Source organism: Aulonocara sp. 'chitande type north' Nkhata Bay, linkage group LG3, assembly GCF_057382095.1.
Source record: "Aulonocara sp. 'chitande type north' Nkhata Bay isolate Kocher_YH1m ecotype deep benthic linkage group LG3, A_spYH_male_GT1.1, whole genome shotgun sequence".
Classification (NCBI taxonomy): Eukaryota; Metazoa; Chordata; class Actinopteri; order Cichliformes; family Cichlidae; genus Aulonocara; species Aulonocara sp. 'chitande type north' Nkhata Bay.
In genome coordinates this window covers 76,672,613-76,689,456 of record NC_141346.1, presented here as the reverse complement: position 1 = coordinate 76,689,456, position 16,844 = coordinate 76,672,613, and the positions used below count along the sequence as shown (strand labels likewise).

Below are 16,844 nucleotides of genomic sequence, written 5' to 3'. Positions count from 1 at the left end.
TCCCTCGGCTTTCCCGAATGTTCAAGCGGACCATGTGCCTTTTTGGTAGCACATACTTGTGCCAAAAGCTCTTCTCCACTTTGAACTTCAATAAGTCCAAGTACAGGTCCAGACTTACAGATGATCAGCTTCAAGACATACTGAGGGTCGCAACTGCTTCCTCCCTCAGGCCAAATCTGGCTCGGCTATGCGAGAGGAAACGCTGCCAGGTCTCTAGCAGCAAGGAGTAGGCAAGAGAAGCCATGTTCAGAAGAACAGTTCATTTTCTACAGTGTTCCATTCATGTTCAGAAGAAGGTTATAGAACTGTTAATACAGACATTTCAATCTAAATACAGCAGATATAGAAGACTGAAAGAAACACACAAGTTCACTGACTAAAAATATCTTATTATTATTTTATTTATGTATTACAGATTGATTTTTTTTCTTATTAATTCTTAATTTGTTTATTCATTTTTCATATTTTGTGTTAAAAAATAAAAATAAAGAGATTTGAGAAGATTGGAATTTTTTAACCATGCCTTTCTTGTGGAAAACCTAATGCGGCCCAGCCTCACCCAGACTCTGCCTGCAGCGGCCCCCAGCTAAATTGAGTTTGAGACCCCTGTCCTACACCATAAATCAGTAAGAGAGGGTACGACCTCTCTCATGGCCCCAAGTGGTGTGTGCATGCCAGAGCACTCTGGAAGGCACACAGAGTCTTTACAGACTACTCAGGATCAAACCTCTATCATTATGCAATCGATTATACAACTCTAAGCATATATGAGTAAATATTTCTAAGCATAAATGACAATCAACAATATAAACCTTACAGCTGGTTTTAATAACAGAATTCATTTGTTTCTCAAACGAGAAAGAGCTATCGAGAAACACTCCTAAATCTTTAGTTCTTAACTTTTCCAGTGGGCCAAGGTCAACATTATCTGCTAATGCTAAATAGGCTGCCGTTATTAACTAATGCTAATTTGACATGAATTAGCATTATGCACTAATGCTAACACTTACTTTTTTAAAAAATGTGAGTAGCTAATGCTAACACTATTTCCCTTAACTTTATAACAATGTGAACGGCTAATGCTAACACTCTTTTTCCTAGCATTATAACATCTGAGCTGCTAATGCTAAGTAGGCTGCCATTAGCACCTACGTCTAATTTAAGGCAAATACGCATTAGAACCTAATGCTCATATCGTTTTCCTTTGCTTTATAACAATGTGAGCAGCTACTGCTAAATAGCATTAGCTAATAACAGCAGTCTAATTTAATGCAAGTTAGCCTCATTTGCATTACAACGATGTGAGGAGTTAACGCTAAGTATGCTGCCATTAGTGGCTAATTCTAATTAGGGGTGAATAAATATTACCAGCTAATGCTAATATCGTATTCTCTTCCCTTTTAACAATGTGAGCAGCTAGTGCTAGGTAGGCTGATGCTAGCAGCTAATGCTAAAGCTAATTTAATGTGAATTAGCATCACATTAGTGAGGAGTTAATGCTAAGTAGACTGCCATTAGCAGGTAATGCTAATTTTAGGTGAATAGGAATTGGCAGATAATGCTAATACCATATTTTCTTGCTTTATAACAATGTGACCAGCTAATGCTATGTAGGTTGCCGTTATTAGCTAATACTAATTTGAGGTGAATTAGCATTATCCCCTTATGCTAACAATGTTTTTTCTTACTTTTTAACAATACAAGTAGCTAATGTGAACACTTTTTTTTTTATTGAATTCTAATTTTTCCCTTGCGATGTGAAGAGTTAATGCTAAATAGGATGCCATTAGTGGCTAATTCTAATTTTAGATGAGAAAGCATTAGAAGCTAATGCTAATACCATATTTTCTTGCTTTATATCAATATTAGTAGGTAATGCTAAGTACGTAGCCATTATTAGCTAATGCTAATTTAGGTGAATTAGCATTATCCACTAATGCTAACACTGTTTTTGCCAACTCTTTTCCCTTGCATTATAACAATATGAGCAGCTAATGCTAAGAAGGCTGCCATTATTAGGTAATGCCAATTATTATGTGTGTTAGCATTATCCGCTGCTGCTAGCAATGTTTTATCTTACCTTTTAACAATATCAGCAGCTAATGCTAACACTACTTTAATTTCAGTTAAACCTACTTAGCATTAATTAACTTCATTTAGCATTAAGAAGTTTTTGCTATAGGCTACCATTAGTGGCTAATGCTAATTTTAGGTAAATAGAAATTGGCAGCTAATGCTAATACCATATTTTCTTGCCTTATAACAATGTGACCAGCTAATGCTAAGCAGGTGCCATTATTAGCTAATACTAATTTGAGATGAATTAGCATTATCCGCTTATGCTAACAATGTTTTTTCTTACTTTTTAACAATACGCCATTAGTGGCTAATTCTAATTTTAGATGAAAAAGGATTAACAGCTAATGCTCATACTGTTTGCTTTGTAAGAATGACAGCAGCTAATGATATGAAGTCTACCGTTATTAACTAATGCTAATTTGATGAGAATTAGCATTATCCGATAATGGTAACTCTTTTCCCCTGCATTATAACAATGTCAGGAGTTAATGCTAAGTAGACTGCCATTAGGGGCTAACTCTAATTAGGGGTGAATAATTATTAGCAGCTAATACTAATACCATTTTCTCTTTTTCCTTATAACAACTTGAGCAGCTAATGCTAATTTGATGCGAATTAGCATTATATTAGTGAGCAGTTAATGCTAAGTAGGCTGCCATTATTAACTAATACTGCGTTGACGTGAATTAGCATTATGCGGTACTGCTAATACTGTTTTCTCTTACTTATTAAAAATGATAGTAGCTAATACTAATACTCTTTTCCGTTCGGTAACAACAAAGTGAGGAATTAATGCTAAGTTGGCTGCTTTTAGCGGCTTATTCTAATTAGGGGTGAATAATTATTAGCAGCAAATGCTAATACCGTTTTCTCTTTCCTTATAACAATATGAGCAGTTAATGCTAATTTGATGTAAATTAGCATTATATTAGTGAGGAGTTAATGCTAAGTAGGCTGCCATTAGCAGCTAAAGGTAATTTGAGGTGAATAAGCACTAGTAGCTAATGCCAATACCCTTTTCTCTTGTGTTATAATGATGTGAAACGTTAATATTGTTCTCAAACAACAGAATGAGAATGAAATATTGATTCTAACAGGGCCCATAAACAGCATTAGCTTAGCAGCATTAGCTTATCAGAGTCTCCATCATGGTCACACAAATCCTTAGCGGAGCAAAGTGGCCTACTTAGCAATAGCTGCTGTAGAAAGCAAAGGGAAAACAGTATTAGCATTAGCTGCTAAATGTGCACTTGAGAACAAATCTATTGTGAATTCAGCTGTGAATGTAGTGTTTCCAGTAAGCTTCCATTTCCAAATGTTAGCTGCTCCTGTCTGCCTCTTTGTCACACACACAGACTGAAATGATTCACAGCCTTGTTTCATCCTTCTGTCAGTGTCACTGACTGTCACTGTGACTGTGGACATACAGCATGGGAAACACACACATGGCTGATACTTGTATCTAAAGTTACAAAATGTTGTCTCTGTCCAAATATTACCTAACTGTAAGTCTACTTTTAATGAAACTCTCAACATGACTTATCAGTTATCATTAATGTTCCTGCAAACAGACTCCTTGAAGACCCCCTACATAAATATCCATGTACTATCCAGCTAGACTAGTGTGTCTGTCCCTGAAAATATTCCTGCATGTGTGATTGTTCATGTCTCATCTGCAGGAAACAAACAGGAAGTGAGTGAAAGACACAGGAAATGATTCCAGCTCTTCCTCCTATATCAGACATTCTCTCCATACCTGAGAGTGTCCAGTCTCCAGCCTGGATCCTTCAGTCCAGCCGACAGAAGCTTCATTCCTGAGGGACCTGGATGATTGTAGCTCAGGTCCAGCTCTCTCAGATGGGAGGGGTTGGAGGTCAGAGCTGAGGCCAGAGAAGTACAGCCTTCCTCTGTGATCAGACAGCCTGACAGACTGCAGACACACAAAACAACAATCCATCTGTTATCCATCTCTATAGCAGCATAACTAAGTGATGGTTCAGGGTCACCTGATCCAGCTCTAACTATAAGTTTTATCAAAAAGGAAAGTTTGAAGCTGATCTTCAAAGTAGAGAGGGTGTCTGTCTCCTGAACTCAAACTGGGAGCTGCTTCCACACCCAGTCCAACATAGCCAGGCTTTCTTTGCTGCTTTGACAAAACCTCAAATCCCAGTCAGAGATGATGAGCATCATCACAGTGATGATCATTTCTCTGTAACCCAGGCTTTCTGCTTCAGGATCTGTGCACGCTCACAGAACAAGGAGACCTTTAAACATCATTTCACTAAATGGATGGACTGAGCTCAGCCTACAGATGAACTGGATAAATAAAGATTTGACCTCAGTGTGCTCAGTGTTCCTGTCTATTCCTAACATATTCCTAACATGATAGCTGCACTTTAGAGCTCTAAAACTGGAACTGACACATGTTTAAACTCTACATGTTACTCAGTACATTCAGTTCTGACACTCGCCCACAGTCCAACAAAGGAAACATGGAGATCACATCAGTTTGTCACCAAAGTCTAATTATTCCAGAGGGCAGTGTTGATACAACTAAAGTTATTTTTAAGCAAAGTTGAGTTTTTTATTGTCGCAGTACTTCATGTCTGAAGTATCACTTAAATGCATTACACGCTGTTGATGGCAGCAAACAAACCACCCAAACAAACAGAGGTGGGAGGCTTGGGCAGACTACGTAGGATCAGCTTGTGGGAGGAGTCAGGATAAAACCAAAGAAAGACAAGCTAACAGACGCCACAGTGAAGTGAGTAGCTACAAACTGCAGGCTGATTAGTGTTGTTGAAGAAGTCGGTCTGAGGAACGTTCTTAGGATCAACAAATGATGGCATGTATGAGCCTCCCTCAAGACACACCATCACAAGAAGAACACATGAGCTGTAGAAAAAGGAGAGACTATGAAAGCCACGGCGTTACAACGTGCACCAGCTGTTGGTCTCTCTGGAGACTACTGGGCGTGGCTGGGTAACCATGGTTACTTGGGAGTTACAGTACATGATATTAATGAAGAGTGGGAGCTGCGTTCTATAGCAAACAATTTGTTATGAGGTAATCAGCTGATCTTAGTTTAACCGGAAGCCCTTCACAATAATTGCAATGCCTTTATTTTGTACAACTACCATCAGTTCGTCTGTACTGATGGTAACTTAAAGTCACACTAATGTCGTTTAGTTTCTATAGTTTATGTAGTGGAAGTATACTACAGTACCCTGATCACTGATAGGACAGATTTATGCAGATATACACCTTTGTGTTTAACATTACTGCATTATAGTACTGTGATCTTTGTCCTTATATATGGCTATATTAGCTATACTGATGTACGTACATATAACTGGATATGTAACTTATCTATTCATCTTATTTGTCATGTATTTGTATTGTGTACTTCCTTTTTGTAAGAAACCACACACATGATCACAGCCGCAAGAATCAATCAGTGAAAGAATAAAGTGTCTCAAACCAAACCTTAAGCTCTTTATTCCACATGCTGGGATCATTTGGCCTTCAGTGGTGTTCTGGCTGACACACCGGAGTGACCAGAGTGCTAAAGAGTGAATCGGACACACCAGTGTCATCTCTGATATCTCCACTACATTTAATCGTCCTTCAGCTTGTGGCTGCCGTTAGCTGGTCTGCTAGTTAGCTGATTTGCTATTTAGCCGGTGTGCTAGTTAGCTGGTGTGCTAGTTAGCCGGTTCGCTAGTCAGCTGGTGTGCTGACCAGCGAACCAGTAGGTTACAAGATGAGCTTGTCTGTCTGATGAGCCAGCTCTCTCTGTCTTGGTCATTTTGTCCTTGGGCAAAACCTAACCTACCACTACAACTGTAGCTTACCTCCACCAGTGTGTGAATGTGAGAGTGAATGAATACAGGGAGTGCAGAATTATTAGGCAAATGAGTATTTTGTCCACATCATCCTCTTCATGCATGTTGTCTTACTCCAAGCTGTATAGGCTCGAAAGCCTACTACCAATTAAGCATATTAGGTGATGTGCATCTCTGTAATGAGAAGGGGTGTGGTCTAATGACATCAACACCCTATATCAGGTGTGCATAATTATTAGGTAACGTCCTTTCCTTTGGCAAAATGGGTCAAAAGAAGGACTTGACAGGCTCAGAAAAGTCAAAAACAGTGAGATATCTTGCAGAGGGATGCAGCAGTCTCAAAATTGCAAAGCTTCTGAAGCGTGATCATCGAACAATCAAGCGTTTCATTCAAAATAGTCAACAGGGTCGCAAGAAGCGTGTGGAAAAACCAAGGCACAAAATAACTGCCCATGAACTGAGAAAAGTCAAGCGTGCAGCTGCCAAGATGCCACTTGCCACCAGTTTGGCCATATTTTGGAGCTGCAACATCACTGGAGTGCCCAAGAGCACAAGGTGTGCAATACTCAGAGACATGGCCAAGGTAAGAAAGGCTGAAAGACGACCACCACTGAACAAGACACACAAGCTGAAACGTCAAGACTGGGCCAAGAAATATCTCAAGACTGATTTTTCTAAGGTTTTATGGACTGATGAAATGAGAGTGAGTCTTGATGGGCCAGATGGATGGGCCCGTGGCTGGATTGGTAAAGGGCAGAGAGCTCCAGTCCCACTCAGACGCCAGCAAGGTGGAGGTGGAGTACTGGTTTGGGCTGGTATCATCAAAGATGAGCTTGTGGGGCCTTTTCGGGTTGAGGATGGAGTCAAGCTCAACTCCCAGTCCTACTGCCAGTTTCTGGAAGACACCTTCTTCAAGCAGTGGTACAGGAAGAAGTCTGCATCCTTCAAGAAAAACATGATTTTCATGCAGGACAATGCTCCATCACACGCGTCAAAGTACTCCACAGCGTGGCTGCAAGAAAGGGTATAAAAGAAGAAAAACTAATGACATGGCCTCCTTGTTCACCTGATCTGAACCCCATTGAGAACCTGTGGTCCATCATCAAATGTGAGATTTACAAGGAGGGAAAACAGTACACCTCTCTGAACAGTGTCTGGGAGGCTGTGGTTGCTGCTGCACGCAATGTTGATGGTGAACAGATCAAAACACTGACAGAATCCATGGATGGCAGGCTTTTGAGTGTCCTTGCAAAGAAAGGTGGCTATATTGGTCGCTGATTTGTTTTTGTTTTGTTTTTGAATGTCAGAAATGTATATTTGTGAATGTGGAGATGTTATATTGGTGTCACTGGTAAAAATAAATAATTGAAATGGGTATATATTTGTTTTTTGTTAAGTTGCCTAATAATTATGCACAGTAATAGTCACCTGCACACACAGATATCCCCCTAAAATAGCTAAAACTAAAAACAAACTAAAAACTACTTCCAAAAACATTCAGCTTTGATATTAATGAGTTTTTTGGGTTCATTGAGAACATGGTTGTTGTTCAATAATAAAATTATTCCTCAAAAATACAACTTGCCTAATAATTCTGCACTCCCTGTAGTGGGATTGTAAAGGGTCTTTGAGGGTCTCGAAAAGCGCTATATAAATGCAATCCATTATTATTATTAAGAGCATCTTTAGGCCTGACTGTGCTCATCCTTCCTCCAACCTCTCCTTACCAAAGATAACAACTACATCAGTATTAGCTCAATAACAATTTCTGCAATTCAATTGTGGACATTCATTTTTAAACCTTGTGTAAAACGATAAAACCTCAAAGTCTGAGCATTATTCTTTGTGCAAACAGCTCTTGCAGGTTCCCCCGGACTTAGGTTATTTTTATTATTTAATTACTTTCCTTTAAGCAGCTGTTCAGGCTACTAAACTCATCCCAGAAATAACAAGTGACACCATTAATAGTAGAGGTGGGAATCACCATACAACTCGCGATACGATATTATCACAATACTTAACGCACGATACGATATTATTGCGATTTTTTAAAATATTTTGCGATATTTAAATTCTGCACATAAAGGTAAACTTTATCAATATTCATTTTATCTAATATCAAAGTCTCACACTCAGTCTTTCTCTCATTTCAGTCAGTTTTATTGTTGACAAACTGAACGGTTTGTATTACAGTCTAGTCCAACTTAACTGAATGCAACCATCTGGTACAATTATAGCTATTCTGAACTATGCAATTTATGAAAACTATGCAGCCCCTTCAGCAACTGAAGAATTTGAAAGTAAATTTAAAAAATATATAATTTTACATTAAATAAAAAAGTTTCAAACTTAATTAAAATTAAACATGTCTTAAATTAAAATAAGTAAACTGTCATGTTTATTGCTGCCAAAAAAAAAGTTAAACACATTTGGACAGTGAAGGAATGTCAGGATTGTTGCTCAGAAAAAGGATCAACATGCTCTGAAGTCAACATGCTCTGACTCCAGAGCATGTTGACTTCAGAGAAAAAATTGTTTGTAACAAAATATCGATTTCTGCTGTCCCTGTATCGATACATTATTAGCAAACAAAATATCACGATACTACACAGTATCGATTTTTTCCCCCACCCCTAATTAATAGTGGAGCTAACTTTAACAGGTGAAACTGATTTGACCTATAAGGCTACTGCAGTTACTTCTTATCAGGTTTAGTAGGGAAGACATCTGGATGAGGTAGTTAGTAGTATGTAGTTAGTACCGGGCGACTCCCCTCCCCCACATCGGCACCAGAACCCTGTATTATCTACAGGGTAAGACTGCCTGTTTTATCAAACTATGGCCATTACTACTGTGATCATTTGCAGCCCAGTGTGCCGCTCTCTCTGCTGGGATGAACCACTGGAGCTCACCCAGTCATCCCTTTCTTTCTCTCAAGAAGAAGTGAAATAAATATATTTATTATGTTACGAGTCTAATATTCTTTAAATCAAACTGTAATGAATAAATCAAGCAAGAAGATTTGGTGGCTCCACGTGTTGTAGAAGAAAAGATAAACATCTCATTTTGAGAAATCAGCCTTTAAAATTAAGTACTGTGAATAAAAAACAAACAGCGAGCCAATCAGCAGTCGCCAATATCCTCCTAATTTCATTCACAAAGAAATCAAATATATATATTATGGGCCCAAAGGAGCCTAAATCTTTAAATTAGGCAGTGCATGAAGTATTTTTTTAAATAAACAGAGACATGACTATAACAACTTTTAGTAATTCAGAGTCCAATTATCCACTCAAATGTAAATAAAAGTTCACTTGACAGCTGTAAAAGTTACCTGTTTATACAATAATATAAATCACATTTCAAATGATCATCTGTGGAAAAGTTTGAATCCTGACCTGAGAGTTTCCACTGCACACTGTGAACTCTTTAGTCCAGCGGACAGAAGCTTCACTCCTGAATCCTGCAGGTCAGAGTTACTCAGGTCCAGCTCTCTCAGACTGGAGGACTGGGAGCTGAGGACTGAGGACAGAGCTTCACAGCTTCTCTCTGACAGGTTACAGCCACTCAGTCTGAAAAATAAAAGACAATCTATAAAACAAGTACTCATGTAGAGTTTGTTAATACATTTCAAAACATTAAATGTTGACTTTCTATTTTTAAAGGAAACATAAACATACTAAGATACAACATCATATGTATGAACTTTAATTAATAATTCTAAAAACTAAATGTTTTCTGATCTGACCTCAGAGTATTCAGTTTACAGTTTAAACGTTGTAGTCCAGCAGACAGAAGCTTCACTCCTGAATCCTGCAGCTTTCTGATACTCAGGTCCAGCTCTGTCAGACTAGAGGACTGCGAGCTGAGAACTGAGGACAGAGCTTCACAGTTTTCCTCTGAGAGTTCACAGATGTTAAGTCTGAAGATAAAAACATGAATAAAGATTGTTGTTAAAGTGTAATCAAGGTGCAATAGCTTATTGTCTTGTGCTGAGCAGGTTAGTAAAACTTCTGTTTAACTTTGAAATGAATAAAAATGCTATGAAACAAGGATAACTGGATAAAGACATAAACAAAAACAAACATCAAACACATAAACAAACAGAACTAAACATAATACAAATTGATCTGACCTCAGAACATTCAGTTTGGCATGTGGACTCTCCACTGCAGCAGACAGAAGCTTTACTGCTGAAGCCTTCAGGCTGTTGGTACTCAGGTCCAGCTCTCTCAGACTACAGGACTGGGAGCTGACCACTGACAACAAATTTTCACAGCCTTTCTCTGAGACGTTACAGCTGCTCAGTCTGAGAGAGAAAGGAAAAAAACAAAAACAAAAAAAACAAACAATATATGTGATCAAATTAAATTTGTTTATATGTTGAACCCTTTTTTTTTAATTTATTTAAACCTTTGAGACTATGAGTGCTACCAATCCAGTGCACATGATTGGTACCTTGATGGTACCTTGCTCAGGGGTACCACAAGGTAGCTATTCGGTGGATTCGACCCCTGACCTTATGATCATGGGGCGACCACTCTGCCTACTGAGCTAATAATTCTGTGTACACTGTCATACAATATTAACTAAAACAATTATTTTAGAAAATTTTAGTAATTCAATAATCATGCTCATTACCTGTGTATTGTGAATAACACTTGATTTTAAACACTAGCTGTATAAAACTCTTCCTGTTAAAGGTGTGTATAAAGGAGATGAGCTGAAATGCAGACTTCATGGAGAATGTTTGCTGTCAGCATATATCAAAGACAAAGCAGAGATCCATCCAGTCTCTTCCACTAAGCCCACAGAGGGACAGACAACCACTCTCACTCACACCTGCATGAAGTTTAGATCACCAGGTAACCTAACTGCATGTCTGTGGACAGTGGGAAGAAACTGTAGAGGACCCAGAGTGAACCCACTGTAATTCTGTGATAACACTGGTTATGGAAGCCTTACAGTTACATATGGTTACTGACAAGAAACACGACCTTAGAGGCAATTTCAGTAATGAAGACCGAAGTTCTCCCTCCATACGGGATGAAAACATGACAGCACAGCAGAGATTTATATTTAAAAAGGGAGGGTGTGCACTGAAAGTGAGATACAAACTTGAACTTAAATTACGAACATCAGAAAAAGATGTAGGTGAAGTCTGGCAGGTGAAGTTTGTGCTTTAGAATAAAACAACCAAACTCCTGGAGTTGGAGACAAGTGAACAAGCTGAGGATAATAAACCTGTCAGAGGGGCTGAAGCATCAGAGCTCATGTTCTTATAGGCTGGGTCTGGATTGTCCTTTGATAAGAGTTACAGAACAAAGTGTGTTTTAGAAATGCTGGAGTGAAACATTAAAACTACCATATATTTACCGAGTGACTGATGATCATTTAATTTACTATTTTAAAAAAATGTTACAGTGCTCTTTGAACTCAGCATTTCTGATTTATTTCCCATGATTTTAACAATGAAGCGATGACAACATGTTTACTCACAGAGCTTTGTTGGAGGCTTTGACCACTGGCAGCATTCTCAGAAGAGCCTCCTCTGAAGCAGAGTATTTCTTGAAGTCAAACTCATCCAGATCTTCTTCTGATGACAGTAAGATGAAGGTCAGAGCTGAGCACTGAGCAGGAGACAGTTTACCTGTGGAGAGACTTCCTGAAGTCCTGTATTGTTGGATCTCCTCCACTAGAGAACGATCATTCAGTTCATTCAGACAGTGGATCAGATTGATGCTTTTCTCTGCAGACAGATCCTCACTGAGCTCCATCTTGATGTACTGGACTGTTTCCTGATTGGTCTGTGAGTTACTTCCTGTCTGTGTCATCAGGGCTCGTAGGAGAGTCTGATTGGTCTGCAGGGAAAGACCCAGGAGGAAGCGGAGGAACAAGTCCAGGTGTCCATTTGGACTCTGCAAGGCCTTGTTCACAGCACTCTGGTAGAAGTGTTTCTTTGCAGATTCTCCTGTTTCAGACTTCTTGGATGTTGTTTGTTGTTGTTCCAGCAGATTGAGTCCAGAGTTGATGAAGGTCAGATGGACATGAAGAGCAGCCAGCAACTCCTGAACACTCAGATGGATGAAGCAGAACACCTTGTCCTGGTACAGTCCTCTCTCCTCTTTAAAGATCTGTGTGAACACTCCTGAGTACACTGAGGCTGCTCTGATATCGATGCCACACTCTGTCAGGTCTGATTCATAGAAGATCAGGTTTCCTTTCTGCAGCTGATCAAAAGCCAGTTTTCCCAGAGACTCCATCATCTTCCTGCTCTCAGGACTCCAGTGTGGATCTGTCTCAGCTCCTCCATCATACTTGACCTTCTTCACTTTGGCCTGAACCACCAGGAAGTGGATGTACATCTCAGTCAGGGTCTTGGGCAGCTGCCCTCCCTCTCTGGTTTCCAGCACATCCTCCAGAACTGTAGCAGTGATCCAGCAGAAGACTGGGATGTGACACATGATGTGGAGGCTTCGTGATGTCTTGATGTGGGAGATGATCCTGCTGGCCTGCTTCTTATCTCTGAATCTCTTCCTGAAGTACTCCTCCTTCTGTGGGTCAGTGAACCCTCTGACCTCTGTCACCATGCCAACACAGTCAGGAGGGATCTGATTGGCTGCTGCAGGTCGTGTGGTTATCCAGAGGCGAGCAGAGGGAAGCAGTTTCCCCCTGATGAGGTTTATCAGCAGCACATCCACTGAGGTGGACTTTCTAGGGTCAGTTAGGATTGTAGTTTTGTGGAAGTCCAGAGGAAGTCGACACTCATCCAGACCATCAAAGATGAACACAACCTGGAAGTCTTCAAAGCTGCAGATTCCTGCTTCTTTGGTTTCAGTAAAGAAGTGATGAACAAGTCCCACCAAGCTGAACTTTTCCTCTTTCAGCACATTCAGCTCTCTGAAAGTGAATGGAAATATGAACTGGATGTCCTGGTTGGCTTTGTCTTCAGCCCAGTCCAGGCTGTATTTCTGTGTTAAGACTGTTTTCCCAATGCCAGCCACTCCCTTTGTCAGCACTGTTCTGATTGGTTCATCTCTTCCAGGTGAGGCTTTAAAGATGTCTTCTTGTCTGATGGTTGTTTCTGGTCTGTGTGGTTTCCTGGATGCTGTTTCAATCTGTCTGACCTCATGTTCATCATTGACCTCTGCAGTCCCTCCCTCTGTGATGTAGAGCTCTGTGTAGATCTGATTCAGGAGGGTTGGGTTTCCTGCTTTAGCGATGCCCTCAAACACACACTGGAACTTCTTCCTCAGCTTAGACTTAAGTTTACGATGACAAACAGCAGCTGGAAGTTCTGAATAATAATAATAAAAATACAACTTTAACAATCATATTTTACAAAATGCTGATGACAATTTCTGACCCACTGAGAAATGACTGAACACACTGGTGTCACAAGTGTCTCATTTATCCAGCAGCTTAAATCTTTAGATAAATCCTCTTACGTCTCTGCAGACGGTCAGCCAGCTCCTCCTGCTTCATTCTCCTCAGGAAGTCCACTGTGATCTTCACAAATGCCTCTCTGCTGTTTCTCCTCTGCTCATCATCCTCCCTCTGAAACTCCAAGCACTGGGGCTTATTTGGATTCAGAGCCTTCTGGATCTTCTTCAGCTCGTTCTTCACAAAAGTGATGATGTTGTCCTCCAGCAGCTGGAACAGAATACTTTATGAATGACCCACCACTCTGAACTTTAGTCCACACAACATCCACTTCTTTACGATCAAGGGGCATATCATCCGCGAACTCTTTACCAATTATAGGTTTGACTTTATCTGATTAACTGAGACTTTGTCCACAACTCCATGATCCCAAAGCGTTGATTCTGTTCATATGAATGCAGCGATTTCAGTGGGAGAAACATTTCACTGGTGTTCAGAGCTGAACTACCAACAGGTTGATGATCAAAGCCAGAAACTTGGAGATGTTTCAGGTGACTGAGTTGATCGTACAGACAACTGGTCTTAAAGGTTCACTCTGTTTACACATACAGATCAGTATTTAAGGTTTGACTCTCATCATCCACTGGGGCACAAACTGGGCGTCATCAGGACACAACAACACAGAACAAACACCATCCCCACAGACACAGCAGCCAGCGAAGCAGAAGAACTTCACATCAAGAAGGTCCTGAGTAAATGTGAACGCTGGTTTGAGGGCGGAGTCAAGGAGGCCATTTATGTGAAAAGGAAAGACCATCTCTGAATGGAGGAGGGGCCCAAGGGTACAACTGTCACCATCTTACATGCTGTGATTGCAGCCATTCCCCAGCTCTCTGTGAACTGGACTCATGACCATTGATCAACAACCATTGATCAATGGTCCTGACAATATGCGTACCAATGATCAATGAACTGACCTCCCAGCCCATTGTTCCTTCAGTGGGCTGGTTTCAGTCATACAAATGTCCTGTTTATGAGATTGAAACCTGCAGTCAGCTGAGACTGAAGAAGTCACCTGATGATGATGAAACGTTTCTCCCACTGAAAACATCCAGATGAACAGAATCAAGCTTTTTGGGATTTACGTACCTGGATGATTGAGCATCAAGACACAACTCTGTGACTTTTCTCAGATGAATAAATCCTCTCCTCCAGCTTTGTTTACATCTACCAGCCCTGTGGCGCTGCCCAGGGAAATAATCTATGTGAGAGGTGGAAAGTCATACAGGTGTCTGCTCCTGCCTTCAGTTATTTTATCTACTGTGTGTCAACTGGCTGAACCTCCTCCAACTGTCTACTGTCTCCCTAAACTCAACAATGACTTCGTGATCTATCCATTCTCTGACCAAACACATCCTGCTGCAGGAGGTTAACATAGCAGCCAATGATGATCCCACTCACTGTGAACAACACATTTGGACCTGATTTGCTGCTCTGGTTTACACGTGAACTTCCACTGCTGCTGTCACCAACTTGAGAGGCTCTACAGAAAAACTGGACTTGTCCATAAAAATCATAAACTACATTATAAGGACAGCATTGCTCAATCAACTCTAATTACTACTGACATGTTATCTCTTCTAACTAAGGTACAGACACTCAAACTTGCTGCTTTCAGTGAGAAGTCAAATGTCTGAATATGAGCTGGAAGCCGCTGAGAGTCCTCCTCCTTCCCGTGGGGTTTACTTTCTCTACTACTTTCACTATAAACACGCCCCTTTCATGCACCTGCAGAGGGCCACCAGCAGATGGAGCTGTCTTAAACAAATCCACTTGGATAGTTAGCTGTAGATGACTTTATCAGTATGATTGTAGGACTTTGAGTTATTCTTCAGATTTATTTAAACTCCTATATTGTGCACAAGTGTTGAGCGACCCATAATTTCTCTGTACTTTTCATAAGAGCAGCCAGACTTTCAGCTAGTTTTTGTTTTTTTAAGAGCTCAAAGTTTTTGAAGAAACAGTTATTCAGCTTCATTCCCACTGATCTCGACTACAAACTGTTTCACTTTGGTTTCTGTTTAAAGCCTCGATGTTTAAAACGTTTCCCTGTGATCACATTTGCACCGTCTGATTTCAAAGTTTGTTTTCTTTTGGTCATTTAGTCCACAGAGTCCTTGGTGTTCTGAAAGGGACCTATAAATAAATGCATTATTATTAATATTAAAGTAGTTGTTGTACATGTACAGACCATAAATATGGAGTCCAGCTGTGTTTGATGCTGCTGGGCAGACTGACCACTGGGAACCTCTGAGCTCTGCTGGTCCACTCTGTGGAGGAACCATGAAGGATTAGATCAACACAGGATAAAGATCCAGGAGTTTCTGCTCAAATAACTTCATCTGAATCAAGTCTGTCAAGTTTTAAACTCTCAGATTGTGAAGATATATTTTCTGTTTTCTATGAACTTTCTTTCATCAGTGATGGAAGTGATGATGCTGCAGAAGCTCAGAGGAAACTTTGAGAAAACTGTGATGAACCATCAACTAATGCTCTCAGGAGGCCACAGGTCCCTGAATGTAACTGTGCAGTAGATTCATCGAGTGTTTGAAACCTGACCACTTCCATATGTTTTCATTCTAACACAAGAAGTCCTTTTCTCATTGCTTTGATTTGAGTTTTCATTTGAGTTTTCCGAGTCTCGTATTTGGAGTCGAGTCTAATCAATGATCTGACAGAAGAACATTAAAAAGGATTTAGCAGTGCTGTCAAAATTAACATGTAGGGTTAGGGGTTCATCTGTTATCATGATTAACATGATAAAAACCTTTAACACGACACATCTGGAGCGCAGAACGACTCAAAATCCCTGAAATGTTTCTATCAACGCACTTCGAGCAGTTTGTCCGAGTAGAGTTACCTTTGCACACGTGCAGATGTGCAGCACATCTGTTAGTGACGGCAGCTGAACCAATCAGCTCAATATGGAAGATGACAAACACACACTGACCTCTCGATGGAAAGTTTGAGCATTAAAAAAATAACAAGACGGACCAGCCGACCAACATGAAGGATTCTGCACATCGTGACAGAAGGAATTTTCTTTTCACCGAAGCACTTCCAGCTTAAAATATCACAACAATGCAAAGCACTGATGACACAACTGCCAAGTGGACAAACTGCAGACCTGTTAGTGTTGTTAATAACATAGTTTTGGTTCCTCGTGTCAAAGACTTGAAGAAGAGTGACAGAGAGTGTTAGACTGCTGCAGGATCAGTGCCACCTCCACACACCTGTGAAGAAAATGATTGTTTGACAGATGGGCTCAGATTCAGGATCAGCTGAGGAGTTTGTGGCTGACAGAATCCTGCAGGTACAGAGCAGAGCCCATCATTAGCATGCAGGACTGTCCCTGGGGGGGTCGGCTCATTCAGGAGGTTAATCAATGTTTACATGTTCAATAAACATGTTAAGTGTGTAAATTTGCCCTTTTCTCTCGAGTCTGTTTGCTCATGAAATGAACTTTGATTCGTTTAC

At 40.3% G+C, this 16,844-nt stretch overlaps 1 protein-coding gene across 3 annotated transcripts in view; it reads right to left on the bottom strand.

Annotated features, from left to right (window-relative positions):
• The window catches only part of LOC147337064 (protein NLRC3-like), a 280,764-nt gene that overhangs the window by 262,384 nt on the left and 1,536 nt on the right, over positions 1 to 16,844 (bottom strand). Inside the window, exons 3-9 of one of the 3 annotated variants that reach the window (XM_086285729.1) lie at positions 15,559 to 15,637; positions 13,373 to 13,577; positions 11,424 to 13,221; positions 10,060 to 10,233; positions 9,673 to 9,846; positions 9,323 to 9,496; positions 3,836 to 4,009 (exon numbers count right to left, since the gene is read on the bottom strand). In XM_086285729.1, coding sequence (XP_086141855.1) covers positions 3,836 to 4,009; positions 9,323 to 9,496; positions 9,673 to 9,846; positions 10,060 to 10,233; positions 11,424 to 13,221; positions 13,373 to 13,577; positions 15,559 to 15,637 — 2,778 coding nt within the window. The remainder of the gene's footprint in view (positions 1 to 3,835; positions 4,010 to 9,322; positions 9,497 to 9,672; positions 9,847 to 10,059; positions 10,234 to 11,423; positions 13,222 to 13,372; positions 13,578 to 15,558; positions 15,638 to 16,844) is intronic. The other 2 variants (XM_086285728.1, XM_086285730.1) reach the window with 2 other exon arrangements.